At 53.0% G+C, this 15,544-nt stretch overlaps 1 protein-coding gene across 1 annotated transcript in view; it reads left to right on the forward strand.

Moving 5' to 3' along the window:
* The window catches only part of Lhpp (phospholysine phosphohistidine inorganic pyrophosphate phosphatase), an 89,410-nt gene extending 76,156 nt beyond the window's left edge, over positions 1 to 13,254 (forward strand). Inside the window, exon 7 of the mRNA XM_055608983.1 lies at positions 12,314 to 13,254. Coding sequence (XP_055464958.1) covers positions 12,314 to 12,410 — 97 coding nt within the window. The 3' untranslated portion in view covers positions 12,411 to 13,254. The remainder of the gene's footprint in view (positions 1 to 12,313) is intronic.
* The last annotated feature ends 2,290 nt before the right edge of the window (positions 13,255 to 15,544 follow it).

Genomic DNA, 15,544 nt, shown 5'->3' on the forward strand with positions numbered 1-15,544 from the left:
GTGTGTGTGTGTGTGTGTGTGTGTGTGTGTGTGTGTGTGTGTGTGTGAGAGAGAGAGAGAGAGAGAGAGAGAGAGAGAGAGAGAGAGAGAGAATGGGCATGCACAGGCCAGAGGAGGACCCTGAGTGCCTTCCTCCATCGCTTTCCGCCTCATTCTATTGAGACTAGGTCTCTCGCTGAGCCCCAAACTTGCTGTTTTGGCTGAGTGGACTAGGATCTGCCTGTCTCCACCCTCTGACAACAGGGCGCGGCCATTTTTACATGGGTCCTGGGGATTCAGACTCAGGCGCTTGCACAGCAAGTACTCTTAATTTTGACCCTTCACTCCAGCCTTCCACTTTTTTTATTTAAAAATTTTTGGGGGGAGATTTTTATACATGAATACTATATTTACATCATTTCCACCCCCTTTCCCTCCTCCAGTTCCTCTCATGTTCCTTTTTCCTTTTCAAATTAACGTCTTCTTTTTCTATAATTATTGTTACCCACACATTCACACGCACACACATATACACACTCACCCTCATAGCCTACTGAGTCACTTAATGTTGCTGTATGTTTAGGGCTGACCACTTGGAATGGGGGGACTGAAACTTGTGAAACTTTCCCCACCCATGTTGGCATGTCAACTCGTGTCGTCATTATGCGGGTCCTGTGTAAGTAAATATATTGTTGAGACTTCGTGAGCACAGCTTTCCTGTCCTGTCCCTATCCTGTCTAGAAGACACTATCTAGCAGTAGACGTTCTGGCCCTTGGGCCCTTACAGGCTTTCCACCCTCCTCCTCTGGATATTCCCTGAGTCTGAGGTAGAGGCGTTGCATTGCAGATGTATCAGTTGAGCCTGGGCCGCCAATGGTCACTGATTCTCTGCCTTTTGACCAGTTGTGGTTCTCTGTAATTGTCTCCTGCAGAAAGAAGTCTTTGATGAGGGCTGAGCTTGACACTTAACCTGTGGGCATAAGGGTGCACACTCAGAATAAAGTTAGAAAGTATACTGCTTTATGAAAATGGCAGTAGTAGGTTCTTCTCTGGGCTCTGTGACCTCTCCAGCAGCAGGTAGTTGGCTAGGTTTACAATACTGGCTTTTGCTGTTTTGTTTTGAGACAGGGTTTCTCACTGTAGACCAGGCTGGCCTGAGACTCAGAAATCCACCTGCCTCTGCTCTGCCTCTGCTGGGATTAAAGGTGTGCACCACCACCACCCAGTCAATACTGGTTTCTTTAGGTGTTATCTCTGGAATTGGGTCCACCCTTCTACCTGTCCAGGAGCCCTGTGCTATAGCTTCCCTCTTAACCCTCCATTCAGCTGCCTCCCACTTTGATACGGGCATGAATTTTGGTCTGAACCGTGTGTGGGTTCCACCAAACACGTAAACCAGCTTTTTCTTCTCCCCTCTGATCTTGGGCTGACACAGCCTTCCCAAGAGTTCCTGGAGGTAGACTCCTGCCAGGGCACTTTGTTGAGGGGTGATTTAAGTTAACACTGGGTGCACCCTTTCCTTCCCTGATCCTTCCTTCGGGTGACTACACCAGAGACAAACACATTTATATGGGAGAATAAGCAAATTAAATGAGTCAAGAAGTCAAGTGGGCAGGTAGTGGAAAGTAGCCCGGTGGGATGTTAACCCACAGCAGAAAGCCCCGGAGGCCTGACACAGAACAGGCCCAGAGTCGCTGAAAGGTGGTGTGACCATTCCTCACCCAGGAAGAGCTAGAATGGGAGGTGCACCTGGGGCCCCTAACCAATGAGCTCCCCCCCCCCAGCCTAAGGAGCCCTGTCACCCGGACCCCAGGGAGCCCTGCACATCCTCAGATCTCAGCACAGCTGATCCCTAATACACCACACTGAAGGTTGGAGAGGGGCTTTCCTTGTGAGACCCATGAAGGGGATCTGTGGGGTTGGAGGTGGGGCACAGTAAGAGGAAGCCAGTCACTAGGACCTTCTAAACTCAGGAACAACCTCAACCTTGAATCTCAACCCTTTTGCAACCCTTTTGCATCAAACCCTTTGGCAACCTTCCATTTCCCTGGCACCCTTTTGAGGGTCACTGAGTCGTGCTGCTGACGTCCACTCACTGCATGTAGCAGGCAATGGGCGTTTCCAGTGCAGGTCCCTTTGGGCTGGCCTTTGGCTTCCTAGGCACAGTGGGGTGGTAGGCAGGACTCTGAGGGTCAGATTTCCATTGAGTAAATGCTCTTTGGAGGAGCTCAGTCTCCTGGTCAGGGATGAAAACTGGAGAAAACAAGATTCTGTCCAGGAGCCATCCAGGCAGCCATCCAGGAGCCCAGGCAGCTTGGACAGGGTCCCCCATGGACACAATTGGCCCAGTGTGGGGCATACCACCTCAGGCGGGCTGGCTTCCCAGTTTGAGCTGAATGGCCCCTGGCCATACTGCTCTGCTGATTTACAAGCTGGCCTTTCTGGCCTGTGATTAAGGAGGTGATTTAGTTAGCTTTTCAGGAAGCCCAGTACAGGAGGTGTTAAATAAATATAGGTAGGATGGCCTCCTGCCTGCTCGCCCTGGGGTTGCCTCAGTTTCCTCATCTGTACAGAGTAATGAAAGTAAACTGCACCTCCCTGCCCAGCCTCCAATACCTATATAGGAGAGTGGCTAGGGAAGGGATAGAGGGCCCCCTTCCTATTCAGGCCCTCATCTAGGGATAGCAGCGAGATTCATGTGCCCAAGGCCTAGCTCTGATCTCTCAGGCACAGTCTCCCTAGGAAGCCTCTCTTGGCCTCAGTTTCCTCACATAGAATCTAGGGGGCTTGAGACCCTGCCAGGTTTGGGGGCTTGATAGGTTTTCCGTCTGGTTATTTCCAGTATCAGGGTATGCTGGGACCTGTGTCCTCTGTGCTTGCTCCCTGACCTGAAGCCTCTAAAGTGTTTTACCCTGCTTCTCTTTGGTGTGTGACTTGAGTTCTCCTAGAGGTACTATGATGAACTGCCACGAGGCTGAGCATGCCTCCTCCCTTGGACTCTATCCAGAGGGTGGTGGCTTGGGCCCTTGTGACAGCTGCTGGAGCCAGTGGCTGGTGTGTGTGATAGCACAGCCCCACCCCAGAGTTACCTGGGCTGACCCTGTCTGTAACTGGATATGGTCTGCAGAGCACATGGCATCTGCTATGAGCCAGGAAAGTATTTGCCCTCAGGGCCATCACTAGCCAGTCTTGTTCCTCCCACAGTTGTCAAGCCACAGGTTCAGAAGGGACTGCCATGGCCTTGGTTGAGGTAAAGAATAATTTTATTAGGCATGGTAACATTCCTTTAATCCCAGCACCCAGGAGGCAGAGGCAGGCAAGATCTCTGTGAGTTTGAAACCAAGCCTGGTGTACATAGTGAATCCTAGGCCAAGGCCCTGTCTCAAATAATAATAATAATAACAACAACAATAACCACCACCACCATCGTCATCATCACCACTACCTTCATCATCATCACCATCGTCACCATCACCACTGCCATCGTCACCACCACTCTTACAGCCTGCTCCTGTTTCTGTGAGCAGTGGCAATGTGGAACCACTGTTCTCATCATGTGCTTTCCCAAGACTGCCACTTCCAAGGAGCTTAAGCATGTCTTCACAGTGGCCTCGCTGGACAGCTTATTAATTTTCCAGTCTCTGTAACCCCTGTCCTGTCATATTTTAACTCTCGCCTGCTCGGATCCCTCTTCAAAGCTGTGCTGTGTTCTGCCTAGCAGATACACCATACTAAACTTACTCTTGCTGCAGGCGAGCGAGCACCTTCCTGTGGAAGGCAGTGCACAGATGTTCTAAACATCCCTGTAATTCCCTAGTGTTTCTGTCCTTTAATTCAGCAAGCCTTTCCACAAACCAAATTCCGTGTTGCTTTAGAATTAACCCTTAGCAAAGATATGCAGGCTCCAGGTAGAAGAACAGTGTTCCTTCCATGAATCTGAATACTCAAGCCAACTGTCTCTTCAGCAGAGATCTGAAGTGAGAGAAGGTGAGCCCTCCTGCCCCTAGGTAGGCACAGGCAGTCCTTCCTCTGTCCTGCTTTTCAGTGCTGGCTCAGCCTGCACTTATAGGCATCGTTTAGTTATTCCTGCACTGATGTACTTCAGAGGGGAGCTTGCTCAGGGTGGGGGTCAGCCCAGGCTTTGCCAAACATGCTGTTGCCTGTATCACCTAGTGGCTCCTGTGGCCTGCGTTTCCCCTCAGATGTCCTGGCCATCTGGATTCCCAGTTTAATGCTTCTCAGTGGAGCAGGTGTGCTAGAGGCAGAGGCTGCTCCAGCAGGAGTCCCTGGAGAGCCACTGGTCAGGAAGCCGGTTTCCAAGCGCCAGTCACATCCAGGGAGCAGCATACTCACCAGCAGTGGGCACCGTGTGTGTGTGGGGGGGGGGCACGGCACACTCACTGATTGGGAGCAGAGGGATCAGGACAGAGTACCCGGTGGTGTAAGTACCACCCTACCATCTGGTATTCTGGGCAAGCTGTTTTCAGGAGTATCAGTGCCCCCTCCCAGGGTGCCAAGCCCCTGGTAACCGCCTTCTGCCTACTAACAGGATCCCTGGCTCAGTCACTGGGCTCTGCCCACAGCAAGATAGTACTAGGTCCTCAAGGGGCAGGATTCAGTGATGCCAGCCAGCTGCAAGACCAGCAAGGATACCCCATTTACATGCCTTTGCTTTTCTGGTACCCCCATGAAGACTCAGAGCTTGAAGGTGAAGCTTCAGGAGAACTGACTTGAGGAGGAGAGGGCAGAGTGGCTTTTCTGAGAGGCCCTAAGTGGGTGGACACCTGGCCCTGTGCCCTGGGTGTGGCAGGTACACGTCTCTCAGGGACTCAGCTGTTAAACACTGAGCAAGGGGAGGGACCAACATGTTTAAATCCAAACACACATACCAGGTGCTTACCATGTTTTTATGAAAACATGAACAGCTGTCAGGGGCTCCTGTATCCCAGGCCAGCTGCCAGCCCCCAACAGGCCTGCCTTTGCCAGCCTTTAGGTGACCATTGTTCATCACCTGACAGCTCAGCTCTGGGTCCCCAAGGGATCTAGACCAGACTACTCATGCCTCCAAAACAACCTCTCAACACCAGCCTCTGTAAAGCTGGGCAAGCCGCTTGCCCTTTCTGAACCCTTGGTTTGTCAGCTGTAAGATGGCAGTGGTAGCGTCTCCTTCCCTGATTGCTGTGAAGACAGAGGAGTTGAGCAGGGCACGTCCTCCTGCCAGGTCCCCAGAGGCCCAGGCAGCCTTTACAGGGCAGTCACTTTCACAGATGACTTTGTGAATAGTGCTTCTCCTTGGCTTGGGGACTTGAGAGGGATTAGTTCCTACCCTTTCTGTCTTAAAGGAATCCAGAGTTCCTTGTTACCTCTCCCCCGGCACAGCTACACAAGTCTTTGCAGGGCCTGAGTCTGCCGGTAGGGGCTTGCTCAGAAACTACATTGCAGCCTTGTGGCTCTTAACCCCTGGTGTGATGAGCATATGGCTTCATGGTTCTGTTGAGAGCCCCTTGGGGAAAATGCTTGCTTCTGAAATATGTGGGCCCTAGGACCTACCTACCGTCTCTCTTCCTGGTCCCCAAAGGCTTGGAGGCTGTCCCCGCCCCTCTGGCCTGAGCCAGCTGAGAGACCGCAGGCAGCAGGGCCACATTTGGTCGGACACCTAGTGTAGCAGGCCCACTTCAGTCTTCTGTCCGGCATCAAGCCCCAGCTTCTGAGCCCCACCGTCTAGTCTCTCCATCCAGCCTGTCCACCTTGGTCCGGCTCGTACTGTGGCCACACCCTGTCCCGGCCACGCCATCCCATTGCAGCCTCGGGAGGGGCTCTTCTTGGCTCAGTTTCGGAGACAGAGAAAGGAGGCTCTGAGTGTCCAAGGTCACATGGATGTCAAAGCCGGCCTTCTAGGAACTCCTGTGCTGGTAAAGGACTGATGGCAGGGTAGGGCCATGACTGATACCTCGCAGCTGTAGAAGAGTAGAAGATGCTCAGTTTGAGTACCATGATGCATAGAGTAGGTACCTAAGGAAGGAGGCCAGGACTGGGAGTAGGAAGGTGTCAAGGAAAGCTGCCTGGTGGACATGTTTCTTGCGGATTGCGTCTTAGCTGAATTTTTACAGGCATAGACTGAAAACACATCTGAGCATTAAGAATAGCAGTAGAGCCAGGCTGTGGTGGCACACACCTTTAATCCCAGCACTCGGAAAGCAGAGGCAGGCAGATCTCTGTGAGTTCAAGGCCAGCGTGGTCTACAGAGAGCGAGAGAGAGAGAGTTCCAGGACAGCCAGGGCTACACAGAGAAACCCTGACTTGAAAAAACAAAACAAAAAGTGAGCAGTGAAGACAGATGGAGGTGGGACAGGAGCCACTTGCCCTATCCCCTTGCATGGCCGCTTACAGCATCAGCCCACTACCAGGTCCCCCAAACTGCTCAAGAAGCCAGATGGTAGCTTCTGGTTTCACTTGTTGTTTGTTTGGGGTTTTTGAGACAAGGTCTCATCCATGTAGCCTTGGCTGACCTGGAACTTGCTATGTAGATCAAGCTAACCTCAAACGCAAAGAGATCTTCTGGGATTAGAGGTGCGGGCCACCACACCTGGCTGGCTTTTAGTTTTGAAAGGCTCCGTAGATACCAACCAGAAACTCCAAGGATCCTCAGTAGATGTATGAATTCAGGACACCTGCTCCATACGCCGGCCATGGCCCAGGACTTCAGAGAAGACTCCTAGGAGACTAACATCACACCGACAGCTGGCCCCTGCTCTGCCCACACTCCCCATGCTGCCATCTGTGGTGTGTGGGAACCTCACAGGAAGCTGGTGTGGATGGGTTCCGACGGATCCATGGGCTTGGTTCTGGTGGATAGGTGTCATCAGTTGAACTAAGTCGTGCGTAAGCCAGGCCACAGGGTGATCCTGGGCAATAGGCAACAGTGTCCATTGCGGAATCCCTGCCTGGCTTCCACTGCCGGCTGCCTGCTGGGTACGACCTTGCTCAGACCTGGTCCTGATGTCTCTAAGCTGCTCTTGGTGGCCCTTCCCAGAGGCCCCCCAGCTTCCCATCGTGACAGCTTCATGAGCTTTGGACTCTTATTTTTACCTCTGTCAAAACTATAAACGCTTTTTATTTCAGCTGAGATTTGGTCCTGAGGGGGATGGAGGGGAGAGGTGACCCTGCCTGCCACAGACATCAGGGTGTGGCCAGAGGTCGCCAAGCTCAATAGCAACTCTCAGAGGAGTCATTCAGAGGAGCCTGCATCTAGATGAGGTTGAAATGTTGCAAACCCACCCAGCCATTACCCCTGGGGCTCTGGGCTGTCCCCATCTTCTGACCACTGTTCCTTGTCTCTGGAGATTCAGGCCACAGTTGTACAAAGTACAGGGCAGAGCTCATGGGGATGTTCTGCAAAGTTTGTACCCACACAGGTAGAGGACCTTGTGACTCTAGAGTGCGGCTCACATACTTGCTGATAATCTTCCACCCTGAACTCAGGGCCAGGAGTGTCACCTCACGGGGTCAGAGGTAATGAAGCAAAGGGTATCTCTGCTTCTGGGATATGTGGGGGGAGGGTCTGGGACACCAACAGGCTTGCCTCACAATAAAAGCCAAGAGAGTGGGGCTGGAAGGCCTGCCTTCTCTGGCTATAAGTCATAGCTGCTCTGAAGCCATAGGAGACACCCTTCCACCAGACGCAGCGTCCTGCTGTCTATCTACGGGCTCAGAAATCACTCAGAAGTCCTAGGGCCCAGTGGGGCAGGCAGGAGACCAGGATGTCACATGCCCAACAAGCAGCCACAGCCCCTAGCCTGAGTCTGTGGCTCTTGAAAATATGTAAGACCTCTGATAACTCCTTTCCCTGCCTCATTTTACCCAGCAGGCTCAGTGCCCTTGAAACTGGCCTGACAAGCACCACCCCCTGCTAGGGGAGACCCCTGATCTCTCCCAGTTGGAAGACAGATCAGCTTGGGATAGGCTCCAGGTCCTTAGGGCGCTGCTTGGCTCAGGGAGTTGTTAGGTGAGCCTGACCCACCATAGGTCTTCAGCTGTACATGGGGCTGAGAGCACCAGGGACCTCAGGGAGCCATGGGGCTAGAACAGACAACATGCCCCCTTCTGCCTCTGGGCTGCGTGCCCAGCCTCCAACATATGCTACACACATGCAAGGAGGGTGTGTCTCAGTTGGGGGCACGGGTCCCCACCCAGCTCTTAGCTCTGCTGACATGCTGACAGGTTTTTGCCCTTGGTGGAGGTGGAGTAAGAGTGGGAACAGCCATCTGGAGCCCTGGGAGGGGGATGGGAGCTGGGGCAGAGCCGTATTGGAGCTCATCTGGATAGTGTTGGGATACAGGGCTCCTCACCACTGCACAGAGGGCCTCTGCCCTCCTCCTCAGCCCACTTGCCTCCATGGAGAACTGCAGGGCTTAGGGTTTGGGCTGGTTGGTCCTCAAAGCACACAGCATTTTCAGCTGCACTGCACTTCTGCTGGGATATCTGGGGAAGGGGGTGCTCCCACTGCAGAGCCAAAATGGCAGAGCACTGGGCAGGACACTGGACCAGACCCTGGGCACATTCTTGCTCCGTTGGGCTGCCAAGATGTAGAACTTTTGAGTCACTTGTGCTGATTAGAACTCTGACTGCAAGGGAGGTGCCAGCCACAGAAGAGGTCTCCATTCCCTCTAGTGGACAGGGAGCCACAGGCCTAATATAGTGGTTTAATGAGCATGACCCCATAGGCTCATATACTTGAATGTTTGGTTCCCAGTTAGTGGACTGCTTAGGAAGGATTAAGAAGTGTGGCCTTGTCGGAGGAGGTGTGTCCCTGGGGTTGGGTTTGAGGTTTTAGAAGCCCACTCCAGGCCCAGTCTGTCTCTCTCCCTCCCTCCCCATCTTGCTGATAATATGTAAGCCCTCAGCATCTCTTCAGCACCATGCCTGCATGCCTAAGGCGTACTTCCTGCCGTGATGACCATAGACCAGCTAACCAACTGAAGCTATAAGGAAGCCCCCAGTTAAATGCTTCTTTTATATGCTGCTTAGTCTCCCTACAACAGTAGAACAGCAACTGAAACACCTCAGTCGGGGCCACATGAGGACTCTTTCAGGCATACCATTAGCCAGCCCCTCTTTTGAAGCTTGGAGCTGGGTGATGGCCTTGATCCTGGACTTGTGCCCAACCTTCAGATTGCTCCAGGCCAATGAAGACTCTCCATGAAGCCTTGTCCATGGTGGTTTCAGCTGGTATCAGATGGGGACACAGATGAAGATACAGACTTCAGGCTGAGGGGTCCAAGAGTGAGTGCAGGTGCCCGAGGTTCTAGGTACCATGAACTAAGGGCACCAGGCAGGCCCAGCCCTCCAAGGGCTGTGACAGGAATAAATCGCTTTGTCTCTGAGCCACCAGGGCTTAAATACAGTAGATACCAGCAAGGCCTTGGCTGAACAAGGACATGGACTCCACGGGAAGGACGCCTACCGAAGTATCTTCATAGTCATATGAGCCAGTGTTTTCCCTGAGGCACAGGGCTGGGAACCCCCAGTTCTAGGCACATTCTTTCCCCATCCACCTCCATAGCCTAGGTCTAGCGTTATAACAGAAATCAGGGATAGGACCATCTGCCTGGGAAGTGTGTCCAATGCCAACCACCCAGCTACTTTACTGGGAGATCACTGACCTGCAGGCACCTGCCAGCAGCCCAGCCCAACCCAGCCCAGCCCAGGGCATGGCTACTGGCTGGGCATAAGATATCCTGGCCTCTTGCTTGCTCCTCTGGAACCCAGGAAACTGTGTCTTGCGAGCCAGTAGGTAGACAGCAGGAACCCTTTTGGTTTAAATACATGCTCAGTGGAGAGGTGTCCCCTGTAGGCTTCCATAACAGTTTGGCTTTATAGACCGGATGAGGCCCGTCTCCCCAGCCCCGTCCTCCTGGTCTTTGCAGGAGCCGTGCTCTGGTTTCCAGGCTCCCGGTGGCTCAGAGTCCCGTCACACCCACACTCATGTAAAAATGCCCTTTGCATCTGGCCCCTGAGGCAGTACCCTCTGTCCTCCAGCTGCGTAAGAGTGGCCTAAAGCTGGCATCACTACCCCCATGCCAGTTCCCAGTTGACTGAATGTTCTTTCCCTGGGCAAGCCCCAGGAGCTGGCTGTAGCCACCAGGGGCAGCCAGCCCAAATGATTCAAAACAATGGACAAAAAAATGCCTCTGAGAACCCTGTCATCCCCTGTTCTTGGGAACAGGGGTGATTGGGAAAGGGCAGGAGGGAGCCCCCTGGCAGTGCTGCCCCAAGGAGGTCCTCCATGGGCTCCTGCCATCTGTGCCCTGGAGGTGGAGGTGGCAGGAGGCGGTCCTTTCTGGACTTCTTTGCTTGGGTCCCTGTGTCATTTTCTTTCGAGGGGTACAAAGCCCATCCCTGTGAAGCTGGCCCGTGGGCTGTGTGCACAGAACCGCCTTGTTTCTGCCCTTACTCAATCGTTCCCTGCACTCGGCTCCCAGGGCATGTGGGGGAGGAATAGCTAATGACAGCCAGCACCCTGCCCCCCCCCCCAAGCCTTTTGTTCATTCACTGGGTGACACTTCCTGGGTGCTGCTGAGGGCCAACCCTGCTCTGGGGACACAGAGGGCAAGAAACTTGGCCCCGTCTTCTAGGGAGCATACACAGCACCGTCATTGGCAGGGGGTGAAGCAAGGTGTTGTCCAGCTGCAGCAGGACAGGGACAGTGTCCGTATGTTCAAAGAGCACCCCACTCTATGGGCAGTGCAGAGTCGGAGATAGGGGCCAGGGAGTGGAGTCTTTCTTATAGGGCGCAGGGTGCTCACGGAGCAAATTTCAAGAGCACTGTAAAGAAAGGCATAGTGGTTAACAGCCAATGCAGGAGGACTGCTGTAAGTTTGAAGGCAGCCTGGGCTACCAAGGGAGAATGTGGGAGGGAAGGATTCTAAAGCTTGGCATGGACAGTGGCCTCTAAGTGTGGGGAATGTCTGAAGCTGGCGGCTGTCATGTGGAGGGATCTAGGCAGGATGAAACTCAGCTCTGCTGAGGATCTTGGCGGTGGGCATTGGAACAGTTAGCAGTTTATACAGGGGGTGAGTCAGAGCAGGTGAGCATTTGGGGTGAACATCCATGGCTGTAGGAGAGCGGGAAGGGGATGGAGGGGCAGGTTCAAGTTTGGAGGAACTAGTTTGGCAGAAAATACTCCTTTGCCCTTGTGAGGGACCCACCAGAGGGCAGGAGGGCAGCGATTCTGGTGGAGGCTGACCTCATCCTGAAGGTTTTGTGGGACCCACCACGGACTGCTTTGCAGGGAGAGGGCGGTGTTTGGAAGGAGCACCTCCTCCAAGTAGGCCCACAAGCCCCAGACTCCAAACAGTAAGTACCCGGGTGAGCGGGACACCTGGCAAAGCTGCTTCTGCCCCACTTCCAGCCAGGACCCGAGGACCAGGGCTGTGACTGTGAACATCCCCAGGATAATGGTAGAAGCTGGGCTTAGGCCTTGTATCTTTTCAGACTGCTTCTGGCTACCCATCATGCCCTCATGCCCTGGCTGTTTCCTATCCTTCCAGCACAGGCCTTACCCATGAGTGTGGAGCTAAGCTATTCCTATCGCCCTTCCCAGAGGGGAGATGCTCCCCTGATCCCTTTTGTCCTTAGCAGCTGCAGGGAGGCCTCTTCCCTCCAGGAGGTGACCTCCAGCCCAGACATTTTATGGTTGTGAGAATCCAATCTCAGAAAAGGACAGCATGGATTTTAGCTGTTGCCAGGCAGCAGAATCACGTACTTCAGACTGGGTGAAGTCTTGAGGGGGCAATAATACTGCAGGTAGATAGAGTTCCCAGGAAGTGTGAGTCAAGCCTGGAGTAATCTCGCAGCATGTCCCTCAGCACTGGGAGGGTTGCAGAGGCTAGCCCTCCTCCAGCCATACCCTAGTTGACTGCTTAGTGTGACACCATGAAGTCTGGGGGCCATGGGAAGGGGCTTTCTGGTGGCCATGACCAGATTCTGGCTCAGTTCTGGCAAGGCTGTGCATGGCTCCTGGGATGAGGGCCTTTGCCTCCCTGAGTGCTGGGATCACATGCGTGTGCCACCTCACCCTGCTGGAGAGATGGCTCAGTGGTTAAGGAGTGAGTTCTTAGAGCTTAAGCCTGACCCCTGAATCACTCTCATGTACTACACATTAACCTTATGCTCTCCATGAGGCTGAAGCAAGGGCCTCATGTAGGATTTCCAGTCTCTAAAATTGGAACTACAGAAATGTCTTTTCTTTATTTTGTTACCTGAGCTCTAGTATACAGTAACAGCAAAAATGGACTGCTATCCTCCAAGACTAACCTATGGCCCTGTCCTCCAGGCCTGGTGACGAGCATCATCCAGAAGTGAAGGCAGATGGGTACGTGGACAACCTCGCAGAGGCCGTAGAGCTGCTGCTGCAGCACATGGACAAGTGACGGGCCTTCAGACACAGTGGACAAGTGCAGCCCCTGCCCCCACACCTCCTTCTACCACTGTGCCTTCCTCCCTGCACTTCCAGGCCTGAGGCTACCCGAGGCTTTGCTAGCCCTGCCCTCTGCCCACTGCTGGCCTGGGAAGGTGCTGGCAGTTCTAGAGTGAGCCATCCCCTTCCTCACCCTCCCTGTACAGACTCCCTGTCAGCATTCCTCCCTCTGCAGCCTCTGGGCAGAGGCTTGTTCCCTCCCTATATGGCCTGCACCCCTCCCATGACATGTTTCCCATAGAGACATCCAGGAGGGTAGAAGAGACCTGCCAGGCCCTCCAGAAAAAAAGAAACCATCAGGCATGACTGTCTGAGTCCGTGAATTCCTTTAGTCGCTATTGGCACTTGGTCCTTTAACTGGGACCATCCAATTGGAGGAGACATGTTGCCTCCTCATTGAACTTTCTGACGTGGGTGAGGAGTCTACAGAAAACCCAGGGGCCTGCCCTGAACAGCCTAGGAAGCCCATCGCTGAGCCAGCCTGCCCACCACCCACAGCCATTCCTGGCCCCAGGCAGGGTGACTGATCAACACTCTGCCCCTTACCCCTGCCCCAAGAAACAATGCCAGCCCACTCTTCTTCCTGTCCCCACCAGTTTCCCAGACATGGTCTGGGGTAGTCCCTGAGGCTCTCTCAGGAAATGGAAGACTTACTTCCCACGGAGCAGATATGTCCATCTCTACAATCAAGGCTGCAGGAACAGAAAGGACCACGGAGGCAGGAGGGACAGGCTTGACTGTTACTCCCAGTGCACACAACAGGCTAACGGCTCAATAAACTCGGCCTCAACAGCCCACCTCTGACTCAGCCTTCGGTAGTAATGGTCTAAAGTAGGTAGAGAGAGAATGGAGGTCCCAAACAGAGGCTTAGATTCCAACCCTGGTCCTGCGCTCACTAGGGCCAGTTGAGGGGTAAGGCCATGGAGCTTCTCACCTGCTCTGGCCTCTTTTAAGAAATTGAGAAATGGAGACTGCTAGCGGTCAAGGAGAGCTTCTTCAGCTCCAGTGGAAGACAGATCAGGCAAACACCATCACTGCCTCCTATATTCATAATATTTTTAAAGATTTTATTTTAAGCTTTGTGTGTGTGCGTGCGTGCATGCGTGCGTGCGTGCATGCATGTGTGTGTGTGCGTGTGTGCGTGTGTGCGCACACGTGTGCCCACCCACGCACATGTTTGCCATTGGTACACTTGTGGAGGTCAGAGGAACAAGCTTGTTAGAGTTGGCTTTTTCCTCCTCCTTTCCTTAGGTCTGGCCAGGCTTGCACGGCGAGCACCTTTACCAGCCATGCCTGCACCAACTACAGCCAAACAGCAGAGGCCAAGTGTCGTATGGTTCCTGCTTCTAATGCTAGCACTCAGGAGGCAGGAGGATTGTCACAAATTCCAGGCCAGCTTGAGCTACATGGAAAAAACTGTCACAAAATGTTAACAAACAAAAAAATGAAAAATTAAAAAAAAAAAAAAAGAGAGAGAGAGAGAGAAGAAGGGGTTTTGGGAGGCTGGAGCTATTTAAAGGCCCCACCAGCTCCTGACACTACCACCTAGGGGATCAAGCGTGCAGCTTAGAGCTCTGAGGGCAGCACAGCCATTTCCAGCTATAGTGCCTCGCTAGGCCCGGCAGTGGTGAGCCTTGCTGTCCATAATGGGACAAGACAAAGGACCTTCTCCACGTGGCCTCTGGCACACTTTTCCAGCCTGCCCAGTGTCAGGTTTCAGAATCTGCTGAATGAATAGCTGATGTTGCTGTTTCTCCCCAACCGATCCAGAAGCCACCGGAGACACCTTTTTATAACAAGTCAGCCAAGGCATTGGCTCGGTGGGTAAAGAACTCAACTGGGGGAGAGCTTGTTGAGAAGGAAGTAGCTGCGAGATGCTAGCCACTCAAGCATGAATATATGAACTGGGGGTTGGAGAGGAGGCTCAGTGGTTAAGAGCACTGGTTGCTCTTCCAGAGGACCTGGGTTCAATTCCCAGCACTCACACGGCAGCTCACAGCTGTCTGTAACTGCAGTTCCAGGGGATCTGACACCCTCACACAGACACGTATGCAGGCAAAACACCAAAGCACATACAATAAATATAACTAATTTAAAAAGGAGATTAAAAAAAAAAAAAAAAAAAAAGACCTGAACTGACACCCTAGAACTCAGGATAAAAAAGGGTGTACCAAGCCCTCAGGAGGCAGAGGTAAGTGGATCTCTCTGAGTTCGAGGCTAGCCTGGTCTAGAGTGAGTTCCAAAACAAGTCAAAGCTACACAGAGAAACCCTGTCTCAAAAAGAAAACAAACAACAACAAAAAGCCCAAACACCACCACCTACAAAAAATCCTCCAACCAAAAGGTGTACCATTGTAATCCCAAGGACAGGGAGGTGAAGTCAGGAGAATCCTGGGGCTGGGTGGCCAGCCAGCCTGACCAAACTGGTGAGCCCCAGGTTCGTGAAAGACTCCACCTCAAAAACTGACAGGCTGGCAAGATGGCTCAGTGAGTAGGCATTTGCCACCAAGCCTAACAACCTGAGGTTGATCCCTGAGACCCGTAGGATAGAAGGAGAGAATAAATCGACTCTTGCAAGTTTTGTTGTTTTTGTTTTTGCCCCCACACCCATGCTGCAGCACATTACACTCACACACACTCAAAAGAATAAATGTAGTGAAAACTAAAACTTACGGTAGAAAGACTGAGTAAGACACCTGACGCTCACCCCGGCTTCCACGCACACACACGCACAAGTACGGAGTCGTCTGAGGACCAAGACCTGAGGTTGACATCTGGCCTCCAGATGTGTAGCACAGTGGCACAACTGCAAACACAGAGTCGGGTCCTCTGAGAGGCTTTCCCCAGACAAAGACACTCTGAAACCTGGGTCCCCTGGCACTGTGAGCACCACAGTGAGGCCTCGATGGGCGGGCTGACCTCTGGTTTATCAGAAGAAAAACCTGGCTGAATATCTGCATCAGGATGAGGAGTCTGGCCGGTGTCACTGACCTTCAAGGGAGGGCCTTTGGCCTATTAGTGGGATATACAGAAAGCCCCGTGGAGTTGCACAGTGGCTCAGAACGGATAGTGTGTTACCACCATAGC

The sequence above is a fragment of the Psammomys obesus genome, unplaced genomic scaffold (assembly GCF_907164565.1).
Source record: "Psammomys obesus unplaced genomic scaffold, mPsaObe1.curated_primary_1811, whole genome shotgun sequence".
Classification (NCBI taxonomy): domain Eukaryota; kingdom Metazoa; phylum Chordata; class Mammalia; order Rodentia; family Muridae; genus Psammomys; species Psammomys obesus.